This window comes from Dendropsophus ebraccatus, chromosome 1, assembly GCF_027789765.1.
Source record: "Dendropsophus ebraccatus isolate aDenEbr1 chromosome 1, aDenEbr1.pat, whole genome shotgun sequence".
Taxonomy (NCBI): Eukaryota; Metazoa; Chordata; class Amphibia; order Anura; family Hylidae; genus Dendropsophus; species Dendropsophus ebraccatus.
In genome coordinates this window covers 140,125,565-140,141,383 of record NC_091454.1, presented here as the reverse complement: position 1 = coordinate 140,141,383, position 15,819 = coordinate 140,125,565, and the positions used below count along the sequence as shown (strand labels likewise).

The 15,819-nt window shown below is 43.9% G+C and overlaps 1 protein-coding gene across 2 annotated transcripts; it reads right to left on the bottom strand.

Annotated features, from left to right (window-relative positions):
* Positions 1 to 82: 82 nt before the first annotated feature.
* LOC138799195 (hydroxymethylglutaryl-CoA lyase, mitochondrial-like) lies at positions 83 to 15,800 on the bottom strand. Of its 2 annotated transcripts, none has more exons than XM_069980081.1 (9): positions 15,637 to 15,800; positions 12,381 to 12,464; positions 12,068 to 12,175; positions 6,300 to 6,395; positions 5,105 to 5,253; positions 4,524 to 4,587; positions 2,040 to 2,228; positions 1,103 to 1,228; positions 83 to 990 (listed from the first exon to the last, which is right to left on the bottom strand). In XM_069980081.1, exons 3-9 carry the CDS (start codon positions 12,134 to 12,136, stop codon positions 889 to 891), a joined length of 795 nt encoding a protein of 264 aa, XP_069836182.1. In that variant the 5' UTR covers positions 12,137 to 12,175; positions 12,381 to 12,464; positions 15,637 to 15,800; the 3' UTR covers positions 83 to 888. The 2 variants fall into 2 exon arrangements, with proteins under 2 accessions (XP_069836182.1, XP_069836173.1); XM_069980072.1 differs by lacking the exon at positions 15,637 to 15,800 and adding an exon at positions 15,426 to 15,610.
* Between the last annotated feature and the right edge of the window lie 19 nt (positions 15,801 to 15,819).

Sequence of the window (15,819 nt, the reverse complement as noted above, 5' to 3'; positions counted from 1 at the left end):
TATATGGCAATAAAAATTGCATTGTCTTTCGTAAATCACTTTCAGTTTGGCATAGTACTTAATGTAGAGTCACAAGCAGAACTTTCTTGGAGATGATTTCTTTAATAAGTAAAACCACTGTCTTTGACACATTATCCCTTGGGGATAATAAAAGTTCTTGGCAAAAAACAGATCTTCATATACTAATAGCCCTATTTCACGGAACGATTATCGTTCATAGACTCGCTCCAACGACCGCTCGTTAACGAGCACTTAACGATTTTTTTTAAGCGAACGATAACACAATACGTGTGGGAACGTGAACGATATCTGTAGTGTAATGATTTTTTTGTGGTCGTTACATCGTTACATGGTCGTTTAAAACTTGGGGAAATGTAGGTAGACATTTCAAGAACGACTGAAAGATTTTTTATTCAACGAAAAGATTAGCGAATTATTGTTGAAAGAACAACGATTTTTTTTCGACATGTTGAAAAAAAATAGTGAACGACTCAACGACGATTTCGCTGTTGTCGTTTGCTGGTTTTCAGCTATTCCACAGAACGAATATCGTTAACGAGCGGTCGTTTGAACGATAATCGTTCAAAAAAGTTCCGTGAAATAGGGCCTTCACTCTTCATTGATAAGCAACTCTAACTCATCCACATGGGCTATGTTAAAGGCACCTCTATAGCTAACCAGCACCCTGCTCTGTACTGTCTACAGATGGTTGTCTCATCCTTAAAAACAAATCAAGAACTGGCCCTGTTATCAGATGTGGTGTTCTTAAAGAAATGTTTTTTTTTTTTTTTGGAAAGCCATCAGCTGAACCACTATAAACAGATCTTGGGAATCCAAAACTGTCCTGATACTTCGAGGGTATGCTGTGCACGATCCATAGGTTTAATCTCACAGTTTGCACATTGCTTGTGCCACTTTCGAACTGCTTTTCCTTCCAAGAGCTTTGCAGATATAGGCTCCAGCTTCTGTAAGCTTCTTTAAATCAATGCCCTAGAAAAGCAAAAATTCATACAATTAAAGTCCATGCCAAAATGACTGCATTAATTTCATGTCAACTGAAGCCTTGGAAACAAGACAATCATACATAGAGGTGTGTACATACTGTGTGAATGCCAAGGCCATGCAGCATATAAACAACATCTTCTGTGGCTACATTCCCAGAAGCTCCTTGTGCGTAAGGACACCCACCTAAACCTGCAATAGAGGAATCCACCACCTGGATTCCCATCTGTCGCAATGGAAAAGACACAATGTTATTGACCAAGAAACAGTACACTTACATAAATAAAAATTCTTAACCTAATGTATTCTAATCATAGTGAAACAAGTTATGACGGATACCATGATTCCACGTTAACATCACACTTAACTAATAAATATTCAAGTAACAATTTCCAGTTCCTTTATAGCAACAGAACATAATAACCCACATGAAGAACAGATGACTCCTTATGAATCAAGACATGCCATATACTTCAGGGGTCCGGGTACTTTATTCTGTGAATATTTGTTTGACTGACTAAGGGCATGGGCGAGCCCCTAATTGACATAAACCCCGATATAAGTGCAATAAGTGGATCGAATTTTATGTATTATTATCATGGCAAAATAGTGATGATTATTATGGTTCCTTCCTGCAACTTTACATGACCTCTAAGCAGATAATTCGAAAGGGGATGTCTATTTTGGGCATCTATTAAGTAGTTAGTAATTTTTCCTACTGAGGAAACTAGATTCCGAAAAATTCTTACAGATGTGCCAGGGGCCCCAGAGTACAGCTTTCTATACTGGTAATTATTTCCTTATGGCCAGAAAGGGCATAGAACCATTCAAACAAAGCAGTTAAGTTGGCACACCCCTTTAAGATGGAAAAAGATAAATTAGGTCAGACCCCCCCCCATGAGATATCACACTTATTCTCCTGTGTGGATAGCTTAAGTTGGAATACTCCTTTAAAAAGTTTTTTTTTCCTAAGGAGAAGGAAATACCAGGGCATACATTAAGTTATTACATATTCATTGACATAGTGAGCATTTTACCTGGAGAGCCACAAGTATGTTTGCTAGAGCCTGTCCATATGTGTCGTGACAGTGAACAGCTAGAGCCTTGGCAGGAATTACTTCCAGAACTGCTGTCAACATCTCTTTGATACTGCCAGGTGTCCCCACTCCAATAGTGTCCCCTAAAGAGATCTCATAGCAACCCATGGAAAACATCTTGTGTGCAACCTGACAATAAACAAGTACAATAGAGATCAAGTTTTTTGTAGAATTCAAATGTGTGCTCATTTTTTTTATGGTAAACCATATTTATAAAATCTGATTAAAGTAAAACCTCTACTATGAATTTAACCTATTCATAATTAATAATCAGTGCTTTCTTTCTGCCTTGCTCCACACACAGGAAATGCCCCCTCAGCCTAATGACTGGCTGAGAGCAGGTTACTGCTGTGGCCAGTGGTTGACCAAAAGGGTATTACTTGTGTGTCAAGATGTGTAGCATGAGGCATTAAGCAGTGGAAAAGAGCAGCAGGCAGGGGATAGGACTGGGGAGAATCACTTACTTTCATTGTTTCTAAGGCAGCCAAAGCCCTTAAAGCTAATATACTATGAGGTACATCTCTTTGGGGTTTTTATGTTAAAGCGAATGTACCACTAGGTACATTGCTTTTTTGTTTTTTTTACATGAACAGACAGTTACCGCAGGGGGTGGCAGTGCCGCGCTCCTTATTTTGAACCGCCGCCCAGTTCCCACGCATGACACCGGTCTATTACCAAGCACCCCCCCCCATACCGCCCACTATGCATATTAATATATATGCATAGTGGCCTCATCACCACGCAAGTGGCGGGAAGATGTCCCTTCAGAGACGGGCATCCTCCCTTGCATGCGCGAATGGGCCGGCCATCTGGGACGCAGGAAGAAGAATCCTCCCCTGTGGCAAAGTTTTTTCATCCCCAAGGTCATTGATATCAGGAGGTATATGTTTATGTTCATCTTGTCATGTGTGTGATTTGTTATTTTGTAAATTGTATTTAGTATGTCCCTGTTGAGAGATGTGCATAAAGTGGACGATGGGAGGAGTGTGCATGCATGGAGTGCATGACACTCCCATCATCCACTCCATGCATCCACACTCCTATCATCCACTCAATGCACAATCGCTCAACAAGGACACAGTAAATACAATTGACAAAATAATACACACACACGACAAGACGAACATAAACATATACTTACTGATGTCAGTGACATTGTCAGTGATATATATATTCATAGGGGGCGGTGAACTGGGCAGGCTGGGCAACACAGGAGGGGGCGGGTTGGGCAGGACACAGTGGTGCTCGAGGCAGGAGGGAGACGCCCCAAATGCTCTAAAGCACATAATTTGCATGGGGCAATTAGGGGATTACTCGGCAATGCGGGGGAGGAAGACAAGTTTCAGAACAGCAATCTGCAGCTAAGGTAATCAGCTTATGAGGTTCTCTGGTCAGAACCTGCTCATAGTGGTGCTTTAATGCAATAACGGCATAAGGTAAGCACTGCCAACATTGATATTTTTTTGATGTAGTAACCAGTGAGCTACTAAGACCCATCCTGGGAAATACAATTGCTTCTACATGATCACATGAGCGCTTACCCACAAAAGTTAAGGGACCAGAGGAAGTTGTCTAAAAAAGGTGACAGTGACACTAGGGAGCTCCTGTATTAGCTGCTGTAGTTACATGGATAGTATTAGAGCAGTGGTGTGTATCATTCCAGACCTTTATTTTTAGTTTTTTTTTTTGCCATTTCATGGGAAAACCCTCTTTAATATTTTACTCCATTTTGTCAAAATGACCTATAACTACACAATAGGAAAATGTAGGACAACTAAGTAATTATAAGTAGTAGAATAGTTTTCTGGGTATGGTACTCAAGTCCAGAGTACAGAAATGTATCTATAAATGGCAGATACTTATCAGTGCAAACTGCACATAAACACTGAAAAACTCATTTCCAAGTATACACCACTAGCACGTAAATGGCTCATGAACTTATTCGGGCTGTAGCACACTGACGGGAATACTCGGGAATGGAATTTTTTATTTTTATTTATAAGGTGTTCCAAAAACAGATCATGGAAGTGTAGACTAGGCAACCCTGCTTTTGGGATTGTTGGGGCCCGAGTTGTTAGAGCCCTAGTAAGTGGACAATGGCATTGATATTACTTTGTTCTGAGAGTAACTGGTTATTACTATTACCCTTGTAAATGGGGCATGTACCTTCTGGCAATATCCAGTCAGTCTTAGTGACACACCACACACAGTGTCAAGAGGAAAAGCACAGGAATGGCACAATGTATATAAGTATTCAGAAAGAGTGCCCCTGGATAGTTTACTCATGGAGAATGCAAGTATTTGCTAAATAGTCATGTCCGGAGAGATGGCAGGCCCTGTTTAAGTCAACATCTCTCACTGTAAGGTCTAAAAAAATTCATGTCATTCTTCTGCTGCATGCCAGCCTTTTGTATTGCAACTTACCTCAGCCACTTTACTAGGAGACACTTTGCCTTCATAAGGGCATCCAACAACACAAGAGACATACCTAAAATATAAACACTGAAGGTTATGGACACCTTATGGGGGGCACTATGACTGGCAATGTTATAGTCTAGCACAGTGTACTTTCCACTCCATATATACATTATTCTTTATATAATAACATTAGTAACAATCTATGCATCCCCAGCCCCTTCACTACAAATCCCAGCATGCCAAGCTATAGGCCCATCTATAATACAAATTCCTCTGTACATAGTTCCCTCCCCTACATATAACATATGCCGTTATAAGATGTGCCGTTTAACCCTTCCTGCACAACTCGTGCTGCAGCCCAGGAAGAATAAAAGAGCAGGAGGAGGCTACACTGATGTCCCCGCGCAGGATTCTGTAGTTTTTTTTTCTTAAAATCAAATAGCCCCCATCTGGGCAAAATAATTGAATTAATTGCCCAGCCCCAATAAATATATAGTTACAGGCAGAAAGACTTTTACATCTACCATGTTCCTCTACAAGCCTGTAGATCAGTGCCCTCATATAAAATGAAGCATTTTGATTCTCACCCTCGTACAGGTATATTTGCTTCTTTAGCTGCCTCTGTAACCACCTGAAATCTCTGTAAACTTTCTTCTATGCTGCAGTTAATATTCTTCTTACTGAAAAGCTCAGAAGCTGCACCAAATATGGCTACTTCTTTGGCACCACATTCAACCTAAAGAAGAAGCACAATGATAAACTAGAAAGCAATCTACAAGCAATGTTACTTTTCAGTCTAATATGAGGCACTTAGTGACCAGGAAAATAAGTGGACGCACATTAGTGGATAAAGCAAATACCAATGTTTTCTGGTATGTTGTTAAAGGTTTATTCCAGGCAACACTGCTAATTTCTATAAGAAGAATATGGAAAGAGTCTGACTGGGGCAGGTGAAATGTTTGGGGCTATCCTAATATACCTAAACAATGTTTACATAGATTTGTCCAGTAAACATTAGAAAAACAAGGAAAAGCTGAGGCTAGTATGGAAGTGACAGAGATTTTCAAAACACATCGATTACCAGGGAAAGAAAACCTGTTGCCAGTGGGGAGATCACCAAACCACCCTGACATGTAGCCCCTAAAGTACCACTCGGTTGTGAGTATTGGAACATAAATAGGGAAATACCAGGGTGGCCCCTTTTGTGTCAAAGTCTAACTCTGTTGCGAGTATTGCAACATGACAAGGGTTTACCAAAGCCAAGCATCCATCCACAGGCAGCTGTTTCGGGGTATTTACCCCTCATCAGTGTGGAGCAGAATTCTGGCTAACGGAGCAATAACTAGTAGACCAACAAAGCACAACAACCACTGAGCTCAGGGAGATCAGTGGAAAATAGTCCAATGAAGTACTCACTCAAGAGTCTCGATTGATACATTGCCTCCTGTAAATTTAAATATGCAAAAAAGGGGCCTCAGTTGCGAATCTTAAAACACAGGAATAGCCAGATGGGGATATTCGTCCATGTCACACACCCAATCCCCATTAGTAAATACTAAATCTAGAATGGTAACTTCACAAGCTAAGGGCCTCTATTAAATTCTTGCTTTTATATGTAAGTGCAAAAAAAATATTCCAATCAACATCTGACATGTTACATCCCCCATAACTACAATATCCCCTTTTACTGACATTTGGTATTTTTTATGACATAACATGTTATCATAATCCTTAGTTTGCCTTGGAGTATTATTTAGTTTAATACAGCAAGTTCAAACTTACTGCCTTCTGGAATCCTGCAAGATTTGGAGTCAACACAGGGTAGCTGACATTGGGGAACCTCTTGATTCCTTGCATTATACTGATATGATCTGCCATCTAAGTGAGAGAAAAAAATTACTGTTAAATACTAGTATTTTCATAAAATAGGAGTATTTACTACTGTGGCCACAGTTACTTAAAATGTACCTTCTTTTACTTACAATTCTTTTACTTACAAAAAAAACAAACATATGTTGCACAACATACTATGGGTATACTATAAACTTTGCAATAAAGTAGAATAACAGTCATCCTACTGGAGTCTCTGTTTTCCTGACTGTAAAGCTTCTGCAGCAGATGGGCCTATGAATGCTGTACAGCTCCTATTGGTTACAATTAGGAATGGTCCGAACCTGCCGAGGTTTGGGTTCGTACGAACCTGAACTCTCGGCAATGATTCCCGCTGTCTGCCCGCTCCGTGGAGAGGGTGGATACAGCGGGAGGACCGTCTGGAAAACTGGGATACAGCCTGTGGCTATGGCTGTATCCCAGTTTTCCAGGCGGTCCTCCCGCTTTATCCACCCTCTCCACGGAGCGGGCAGACAGCGGGAATCATTGCCGAGAGTTCAGGTTCGTACGAACCCGGACCTTGGCAGGTTCGGACCATCCCTAGTTACGATAGAAGCAGAACCGTGAGACTTGTGCTGCATACAATACTGATTTCTCAAAATAAACCTGCTCCAGCTTCTCTATCCAAGCTGTTTGCACCTGGCTACATATAGTATCACATGGTTGGTTGGTCCTGCCCAAACTGGCTTATTCTTTAGACAAATGTCTTATTTATCCAGGGTCCTATAGTCTCCGCTGAATATCTCCTATTGATAACAACAGAAGCAGGCCAGTAAACTTTCCTGCAGGCTACTGATGCCTAAGCTAGAGACAGCTTCCCTGGCAGGGATTGTAAATACTAAACACCCATGTAATTCATGACTTCATTGGGTGCATCAGAAACCATCAGAAAGTGTTCAGATTTCCTGAATTTTGCACAACAAATACCAATATACAGTGGTACCTTGGTTTAAGAGAAACTTTGATTAAGAGCGCTTTGCAAGAAGAGCTCATAGTTTTTCAAAATTGTAACTTAGTTTAAAAGCATTGCTTTGGTTTAGGATCTCCCTGTACTGGGTGGGAGGGCGAGTGGGGAAGAGGCATGGTCTGCACAGGGTGGTATACAGCACTGTACTCTGACCCAGGAAGTCTTCCTCACCTTCCAAATCATAGCAGATCCACTTCAGGCTGGGGCTTGCATCAGGGGACAGGACTGTGGAGGTAATCTCTTCATACCTGTAACCCCTCTCTCCCTTGACAGAGTGCTGAATTTATGTTCCCACATCTGCTTTGCTCATTCCTTCATGCTCCTTGTAGTCTCTTTCAGCCCTTGTGTTTCCCATTCTCTCCAGTCCTGCTATAATGTGCCTGCACTCACACTCAGCTATACACACTGCTGCTATAATGTGCCTGCACTCACACTCAGCTATACACACTGCTGTATAGAAAAGTCACTGTAACTGTCCTCCTGCACAGCTCTGCGGTTCTCACTTCCTGATTGGTCCGTGCTGAACAAACCCCCTTCTCTATTGCTGTCATGTGACCACACAGACCTCTAACAGCAGCCCTGCTTCTCTATTCTAGCCTGTTGTACTACGCTACTGCATTATGGGGATCTGCAGTTCCATCCTGTATCTACAAACTGCTGCTGGTTTTGAGGTTTATGCAGTTACTATACATTATACACCACATGCTGATTGCTATACTGTAGAGTAACGCATTATATGACTTATTCAGCTGTTTCTGAATGTTTGTTTCATTTGTTTTACATGTTATTAAGAATTTAAAAAAAACATTATTTTTGGGGCATGGAACCAATTGTCTGCATTTTAATTATTTCTTATGGGAAATTTGCTTTGGTTTAAGAGTGATTTGGATTACAAGCACAGTCCCGGAACGAATTATGCTCGTAATCCAAGGCACTAATGTATAGGACAATACATGCCGGGCGTCAGACTTCCAAATATTATCCACTTGTGGTGGGAAAAAATCTGCACAAAGAAATTGAGCATGATGTGAAATGGTCAGAGAAAGAGTGTATCTCATCTGTCATCCATCAGCGGCCTCTTAATGCAATTGTGTAATTACTGTATGAGTGTATGCAGTCTTTTCATCCCTGGTGTGAAGGGAAATCAATGCCTAATTGATTTCCAGACACCCCCCGAATGGGCCGTGTGGAAATAAATGTTCCTGCAGCTGTCAGAGCTCTGACGGCCACAGGAACATACAAACGTCGTCCCGTTTTCGGCCAGTATAACAACGGCCATTGCTATACTGTGTGTGAACATAGCCTTAGTAAGACAATACAGGCTTAAAATATGGAAAAGGGGCCTGGTGCTGTGAGCCAAACTCTGTATGTCAATCATACAGGGCAGGGCGAGCCATGAGATGAGTGATGCTGTGGAACGTCAGCAGCTCGGTTCTGCCTCCTAAACACTCCTAAACTCAACAATGAGACCTTACATTTTTAACCTGTCAACCTTTCCCCTGAAGTTCCCAACACAAAATTAAGGGCAGCAGAGTAGCCCATGTTGCCCCTTACTAATGCCACTTAAAGGAGAAGTCCGGCCAAAATGATTTTTTTTATATGTTATTACTTATGGAAAGTTATACAATTTTCTAATGTACATTAATTATGGGAAATGCTCATATACTGCTATTTCCCTTAATTTAGTGTATCAGGAAGTGTTAGAATTATCTCTTAAGCAGTGACGTCACGACGAAAGGTGTAATTCCTATGGAGTGTCCAGCAGGGGGCGCTCTATATATATAGACGTCAATAAGTACCATTGACTTATATATATAGTGCGCCCCTGCTGGACACTCCATAGGAATTACAGTGTATGTAATGTAATGTTATGCACTGTACTTTTGTGACTTCATGAATACATTTATGGAATACTTTGGGGAACAAGTGTCCTTGCTCCCCAAAGTATCCCATAAATGTATTCAATGAATACATTTGCTGGGCACCGAGCAGGGAGGGAGAGAGGTGCCATCTACCTCCCCCCTCCCTGCTCGGTGCTGGGAACATATACAAAAGTACTACTCCCCCATTATCTGCAGATAATGGGGGAGTAGTACCTTTTGCTATCCCTATCACCGCCCACGCCGCCGCCACCGCCGCTCACACAGGGGCTGCTTTTCATGTCCCCGGCCGGGGTGGGGGCGGGCTGACGCTGCCGGCATGCAAGAGCAAAAAGCGGTGGCCAGATAGTGTGAGGAACGGGGCGTGCGGACAGGCGAGCGAGCGGGTAGTGAGGAGCAACGCGGGCGGCGGGAATCAGCGGCGCAATAGTAAGTTTGAAGCCGGGAGGAGGAGGGGGAGCGGCAGAGGGCATAAAAAGCAGCCCCTGTGTGAGCGGCGGTGGCGGCGGCGCGGGCGGTGATAGGGATAGCAAAAGGTACTACTCCCCCATTATCTGCAGATAATGGGGGAGTAGTACTTTTGTATATGTTCCCAGCACCGAGCAGGGAGGGAGGGGGGGAGGTATATGGCACCTCTCTCCCTCCCTGCTCGGTGCCCAGCAAATGTATTCATTGAATACATTTATGGGATACTTTGGGGAGCAAGGACACTTGCTCCCCAAAGTATTCCATAAATGTATTCATGAAGTCACAAAAGTACAGTGCATAACATTACATTACAGACACTGTAATTCCTATAGTGTCCAGCAGGGGCGCACTATATATAGAAGTCAATGGTACTCATTGACTTCTATATATATAGAGCGCCCCCTGCTGGACACTCCATAGGAATTACACCTTTCGTCGTGACGTCACTGATTCTGAGATAATTCTAACACTTCCTGATACACTAAATTAAGGGAAATAGCAGTATATGAGCATTTCCCATAATTAATGTACATTAGAAAATTGTATAACTTTCCATAAGTAATAACATATAAAAAAATAATTTTGGCCGGACTTCTCCTTTAATGGAAGTTGAATGGCAGATATAAAACTATACATTTTCAAATACAAAGTAATATAACTTTATTAAAGCAATTCCAATAAGAGACAGTAGTGGCATTCACCTGCTTCTTATTTCAGATGCTTTATTCAGGCATAAAAAGGGCATATACACTCACCGGCCACTTTATTAGGTACACCTGTCCAACTGCACGTTACCACTTAATTTCTAATCAGCCAATCACATGGTGGCAACTCAGTGCATTTAGGCATGTAGAAATGGTCAAGACAATCTCCTGCAGTTCAAACCGAGCATCAGTATGGGGAAGAAAGGTGATTTGAGTGCCTTTGAACGTGGCATGGTTGTTGGTGCCAGAAGGGCTGGTCTGAGTATTTCAGAAACTGCTGATCTACTGGGATTTTCACGCACAACCATCTCTAGGCTTTACAGAGAATGGTCCGAAAAAGAAAAAACATCCAGTGAGCGGCAGTTCTGTGGGCGGAAATGCCTTGTTGATGCCAGAGGTCAGAGGAGAATGGGCAGACTGGTTCGAGCTGATAGAAAGGCAACAGTGACTCAAATAGCCAACCGTTACAACCAAGGTAGGCAGAAGAGCATCTCTGAACGCACAGTACCTCGAACTTTGAGGCAGATGTGCTACAGCAGCAGAAGACCACACCGGGTGCCGCTCCTTTCAGCTAAGAACAGGAAAACTGAGGCTACAATTTGCACAAGCTCATCGAAATTGGACAGTAGAAGATTGGAAAAACGTTGCCTGGTCTGATGAGTCTCGATTTCTGCTACGACATTCGGATGGTAGGGTCAGAATTTGGCGTCAACAACACGAAAGCATGGATCCATCCTGCCTTGTATCAACGGTTCAGGCTGGTGGTGGTGTCATGGTGTGGGGAATATTTTCTTGGCACTCTTTGGGTCCCTTGGTACCAATTGAGCATCGTTGCAACGCCACAGCCTACCTGAGTATTGTTGCTGACCATGTCCATCCCTTTATGACCACAATGTACCCAACATCTGATGGCTACTTTCAGCAGGATAATGCGCCATGTCATAAAGCTAGAATCATCTCAGACTGGTTTCTTGAACATGACAATGAGTTCACTGTACTCAAATGGCCTCCACAGTCACCAGATCTCAATCCAATAGAGCATCTTTGGGATGTGGTGGAACGGGAGATTCGCATCATGGATGTGCAGCCGACAAATCTGCGGCAACTGTGTGATGCCATCATGTCAATATGGACCAAAATCTCTGAGGAACGCTTCCAGCACCTTGTTGAATCTATGCCACGAAGAATTGAGGCAGTTCTGAAGGCAAAAGGGGGTCCAACCCGTTACTAGCATGGTGTACCTAATAAAGTGGCCGGTGAGTGTATATGCATTCAACAGAAACAGCCGTGTGTGTCACCACACTTCTTCCGGCTATCCAAACGATGAGCCAGATTCAGCGTGATGACGCACAACAGGTGTCGCTGTGTTTCGGTGAAACGCATATTCATGCCTGTTTTTATACCTGAATATAGCATCTGAAATAAAAAGGCTGGTGAGTGCCGCTATTGTCTCTTGTTGGGATTTCTATGTATCGTAATTTGGCAGAGCACCCCCAGGCTGGTGGTGAATCCGTGTTGCTTTATTACATGAGGTCCGGAGTTGCATGTGTGTTTGGTGAAGATGTTCCAGCTATCACTTGTGGATACAGTTTATTAAAGCAATGTTATTAGCTAAATATATGACTATATTTTTCTACATACCTGTGGAACCCATTTTGGAGACACAAAGCTTGTAGCTTCTATTGCTTGTAGTCCAGACTCGGATAACATATTAATTAGTTGGATTTTAACATCAGTTGGAACCACAGTCTGCATAACAGAAACAAATAGCCACTAAATCGTAAAGAATACTATCAAATTTTTTTTTTTTTTTTTTTTTTTTTTTTAAATGGCCTACTTAACTAATGCCAGGCTGCATTTCTGGCTAAAGAGCTGTGCAGCTGACTGCAGAACTCTTTATATACAGTATTTCTCATTATCACTGGAATTGGGAATATATGAAGACGACACGTACCTTCTCATTCTGCAATCCATCCCTAGGTCCCACTTCCACAATTTTCACCTCTTTAGGGAAAGAATAGTTTGGTAGAGAGCTGACCTGTTGAATATATGAGCTTCAATAATAAACACATTCTAGCGCTATATTGCTCTATATATTGTTTCTATACATGCATCATCCATACCATGTCTGGTAGCAGAATGCAGTAATGGGCCCTGTCAGCACCTCCTCTACAGAGATATTAGGTCTAGCACTCAGACTGTCTAGAAACTTTTTTTTTATGTTCCCCAAAGAAAAAGCACCATGGGCAAAGAGCTCACTGTCTCAGTGTATTGTATAAGTAATACAAATCACTTCCCACCAATGTCAGAATATATGTGTAACGCATTGCTGCTTTTAAACCAAAAATGTTATTTCTTGCCGTTTTAGGACATTTATTGGCTATGCTTGTATAGCAAAATAAGTATAACAATAATATTATTTATATAGCACCCGCAAGTGCGCACAATCTATAGGGAAAGTTTGAACACAAAAGAAAAGGCAGAGGGGTTATAGTGCTTCATTTCTACAATGGTCCTGCTATCTTTCATAAAAAGGATAGTACAAATGAAGTGCGATCGTGCGGCCGGGGGCTGGGGGATTTCGTGCGGCTGGGGGCTGCGGGGGGGCGATCAGTGCTGCTGAGGGGCTCATCAGGGCAGCAGGGGGGGCGGCCAGGCTATACATTACCAGGTCCCCGCTCCTGCTTGCTTCGGGGCAGGAGCGGCAGCTGGGGGGTTAATGGGGCGGGCTGCAGACAAAATCGCAGCAGGGATGTACATCTCTGCTGCGAGTTTCTCTGCTACTGAAAGTATAGAGCCGGGATCTGCAGCGAGTCTCGCTGCAAAAACGCAGCGAGGAGACTCGCTGCAGATCCGGCAATTGGGTTTGAAGCCTAAAAGAGATTTATTTAACAGTCAGCTGGAATCTGAGGCCTAAGCAGAGATAGGGATGGGACCAGAAGGCTGTCCAGCTTGATGCATTAAAGGAGGATGTAATAGAATAATAAAGTATGAGCATTTTAATTTACTGAATTTAGGTGAAAACAAAGGGTGTCAATTGTTTGAGCGGAGAGTGATGGAAGCAGAGGCACACAAGCCCTCCCATAGACACAATGGGGGTGCGCTACACAAATAAAAGCATTATTATTATATGGTGTAAAGTGAAACTGGCTCAGTTGCCCCTAGCAACCAATCAGATTCCACTTTTCATTCCTCACAGACTCTTTGGAAAATGAAAGGTGGAATCTGATTTGTTGCTAGGGGCAACTGAGCCAGTTTTACTTTACACCATGTTTGATAAATCTCCCCCAATGTGTGAGACTGGGGTAGGCGGGATTCCACTGCAAAGAGTTCCGCCACTTTTTCTTTGTGTGAACTGGCCGTTAGCATGTTCATCGTCTGATCTTAGGTCCTTTCAGGGTCCATTTACACAGAAAGATTATCTGCCAAAGATTTGACGCCAAAGCCAGAAACAGACTATAAACAGAGATCAGGTCATAAAGGAAAGCCTGAGATTTATCCTCTTTTCAAATCCAGTCCTGGCTTTGGCTGCTAATCTGTCAGATAGTTTTTCCTTACAAACACTCATACGCCTGATAATCGACCCATGTAAACAGGCCTAACAGTGTCAGCTGTTTGCAATGTGATTAACCCCTGACAGGCTGACTTTACCATACACAATGCAGGATCTCCAGCATATCTGCAGGTAATCTAGTTCCACTGATATTTGCAGCAGATCCTGTACATGTGCTTCTCCCAACCCATTCTAGCACCTGGCGAGACATCCAACAATAATAACTTTTACCATGTCTCTACAACATTGCAGAAGTTGTTTTTTTTTTTAAAGGGACAGTGCTCATTTAAGTGTAGAAGTTGGGAGACCATGCTCTTAGTATGGGGGCTCCAAAACCTTTGTTTAACATGGGGAAGCAGAGCGCCATGAAGCTGTGTAACATGGGGGAAGCAGCGCGCCATAAAGCCGTGTAACATGGGGGAAGCAGCGCTCCATGAAGCCGTGTAACATGGGGGAAGCAGCGCTCCATGAAGCCGTGTAACATGGGGGAAGCAGCGCTCCATGAAGCCGTGTAACATGGGGGAAGCAGCGCTCCATGAAGCCGTGTAACATGGGGGAAGCAGCGCTCCATGAAGCCGTGTAACATGGGGGAAGCAGCGCTCCATGAAGCCGTGTAACATGGGGGAAGCAGCGCTCCATGAAGCCGTGTAACATGGGGGAAGCAGCGCTCCATGAAGCCGTGTAACATGGGGGAAGCAGCGCTCCATGAAGCCGTGTAACATGGGGGAAGCAGCGCTCCATGAAGCCGTGTAACATGGGGGAAGCAGCGCTCCATGAAGCCGTGTAACATGGGGGAAGCAGCGCTCCATGAAGCCGTGTAACATGGGGGAAGCAGCGCTCCATGAAGCCGTGTAACATGGGGGAAGCAGCGCTCCATGAAGCCGTGTAACATGGGGGAAGCAGCGCTCCATGAAGCCGTGTAACATGGGGGAAGCAGCGCTCCATGAAGCCGTGTAACATGGGGGAAGCAGCGCTCCATGAAGCCGTGTAACATGGGGGAAGCAGCGCTCCATGAAGCCGTGTAACATGGGGGAAGCAGCGCTCCATGAAGCCGTGTAACATGGGGGAAGCAGCGCTCCATGAAGCCGTGTAACATGGGGGAAGCAGCGCTCCATGAAGCCGTGTAACATGGGGGAAGCAGCGCTCTATGAAGCTGTGTAACATGGGGGAAGCAGCGCTCCATGAAGCCGTGTAACATGGGGGAAGCAGCGCTCCATGAAGCCGTGTAACATGGGGGAAGCAGCGCTCCATGAAGCTGTGTAACATGGGGAAGCTGAGTAACATGGGGTTAGCTGAGTACCATGAAGCCGTGTCAGTCTGTGCTGAGCCCTTTATTACAGCTGACCACCACCAGGCCTCTGCTCCCGTCTGTGCCTGCCCCCTCAGGTAAGCCTTGGGGCCCTGGCAGACAGAGGCCACTACCATACAGAGCATGTTGTGTCTGACCTGCCGCAGCACCGCCCCGGAGGCCCAGCCTGCACCGAGACCCCACGGCACCGCTCTCCTGAGTGGCACCGCTAGCATAGCTCGTCACCTTCAGCTGCACAATGGAGTTTTAGCGTCGGCGTCACGTGATATGCAGCAGTCACATGACTATTTTACCCAAATTCTGTCACTAGGAGAAGCCAGGCGGCCTGATGCTGCCTCCGTCACTTACAGTCTAAATGATGATTGGTGGAGGAAATCCGTCCCGGAAGCTTCCCCCTGTGTCTATTCTATGTCCGGTAGCTCCCTTAGTAACATAGTAACTTTACTGCCCTCTATAGGCACTCATTCAGCACTGCTCAGTAATCGTAATCCGGCTGCCTGTCGTCATTCTGTACTCCCTACTACCTGTAGG

Bases quoted from the DNA above. Each gene is read 5' to 3' on its own strand.
- LOC138799195 (XM_069980072.1), bottom strand. From the start codon at position 15,503: ATGCTAGCGGTGCCACTCAGGAGAGCGGTGCCGTGGGGTCTCGGTGCA. The intron at 12,465-15,425 runs GTCAGACACAAC...TATATTCAACAG, and splicing joins CCGGGGCGGTGCTGCGGCAG to GTCAGCTCTCTACCAAACTA. The intron at 12,176-12,380 runs GTACGTGTCGTC...TCTGTTATGCAG, and splicing joins ATGGATTGCAGAATGAGAAG to ACTGTGGTTCCAACTGATGT.